The 1,638-nt window shown below is 41.8% G+C and overlaps 1 protein-coding gene across 1 annotated transcript in view; it reads right to left on the bottom strand.

The window, feature by feature from the left end:
• The window catches only part of LOC107751358 (nuclear factor 7, brain-like), a 32,145-nt gene that overhangs the window by 3,716 nt on the left and 26,791 nt on the right, over positions 1 to 1,638 (bottom strand). The window contains exons 3-5 of the mRNA XM_016567098.1: positions 719 to 949; positions 619 to 641; positions 417 to 538 (exon numbers count right to left, since the gene is read on the bottom strand). Of these exons, the coding sequence (XP_016422584.1) occupies positions 417 to 538; positions 619 to 641; positions 719 to 949 (376 nt within the window). The remainder of the gene's footprint in view (positions 1 to 416; positions 539 to 618; positions 642 to 718; positions 950 to 1,638) is intronic.

The raw sequence follows: 1,638 nt of genomic DNA, 5'->3' as shown, positions 1-1,638 counted from the left end.
ACGAGACGTGGATCTGCAGTGTTTGGATCCAGAATCACAGGAGCTGATGAGACACAATCAACAGCTGCTTTTATTCTGATGTTCATATAATGATCAAGAGTGAACCGCACACAGATTATTATGAATTATGACACTCGTCCTATTGATCAAACACATCAGACATTTTCCTCTGATCACTGTCAGTGTTTGTTACAGTAAATATTTTAGATTTGCCAATCAATCAAACTGAACTGAGATCTGCTGTATCACTGTAACTGTAAATATCATGTGGACCAAAGTTGTTCTTCTCTTGTTTTCGGCTCATTTTGGTGTAGTAGCTCATCTGGTTATTCACACATAATGCTGAAATCTGTCAATATTCCCTCATGCGTCATTTCCAGTGTGTGTGTAACAGCACAGATCTTCTCCAGACTCACTGTTCTGGACGATGTCCTGCATCTTCTTCCAGACTCTGAAGGGCAGGTTGCCCAAGTAACGCGGCACATGAATCAAAGCTCCAGAAGGCGTCTGTGGATCCGGCTGTGATGAGATCTGGACTCTGGAAGAACATTCAGGATCAGAACTGCAGTGGCTTTGGATCAGAAGCAGAGAGAGCAGAGACAGCAGCAGATCACTCACCTTTCCATCGTGACTGGAAACTCCTGCAGAACAAACACACCATTGATCATCAAGAACTCAATCAACCATCAATCAATCAATGGATGATCTGAAATCAGACCTTCAGAAAGCAGACGTCACTGGCTTTCATCATCTCCTCCGTGTCTTTGATTGTGTGTGAAAGAGCTGAGATGTGTCTGTTGATCTCCTCCAGCTTCAGCTTCATAATCTGCTTCTTCTGCTCCTCTTCCTCCCTCAGTGCAGTGATTGTAGCTTCTTCTTCATCTCTGAGAAACTGATGAAGTTTCTCAAACTGCTGTTTAATATGGCGCTCTGTGTGCTCAGCTTGAGACTGAAATCAAATCACTTTCACTTCAATTATCTCAATCAACACAACACTGCACATCATTAATATCTGAGATAAACTCAGATACCCGACACATAACACATCCAGAAGCAGATTACTGCTTGTCATTTACAAATATGATAAACTGAAATCCATTACATTAACTATAATAAAATACGATTGTGTCTAGTGATCCTACAGCTGTAATGAAAATGACTCTTGATTCTGTTTCCTCACCTTAATGTGTTGAATTGTTTCCTCAAACTCATCTTTCATTTTTTCACTATGTTGAAGTTTCTCTTGAAACACAGTATGACTTGTCAAATCTCTCTGGATTATTGAGAATCAGTTTGTCCCCACTGTATTTCACACTGGTCAGATCATCAGACAAGAGGAGACGTGGATGAGCCGTGTTTGGATCCAGAATCACAGGAGCTGACGAGACACAATCAACAGGTAAATTCATATAATGCATATAATGATAAAATCTGTCAGTCTTCCCCCATGCATCATTTCCAGTGTATGTTTCAGAGCACAGATCTTCTCCAGACTCACTGTTTTGGACGATGTCCTGCATCTTCTTCCAGACTCTGAAGGGCAGGTTGCCCAAGTAACGTGGCACATGAATCAAAGCTCCAGAAGGCGTCTGTGGATCCGGCTGTGATGAGATCTGGACTCTGGAAGAACATTCAGGA

Source organism: Sinocyclocheilus rhinocerous, unplaced genomic scaffold (assembly GCF_001515625.1).
Source record: "Sinocyclocheilus rhinocerous isolate Xijiao unplaced genomic scaffold, SAMN03320098_v1.1 scaffold3235, whole genome shotgun sequence".
Lineage (NCBI taxonomy): Eukaryota > Metazoa > Chordata > Actinopteri > Cypriniformes > Cyprinidae > Sinocyclocheilus > Sinocyclocheilus rhinocerous.
Note: the sequence above shows the minus strand (reverse complement) of the source record. Positions and strands in the feature narration are given on the sequence as shown.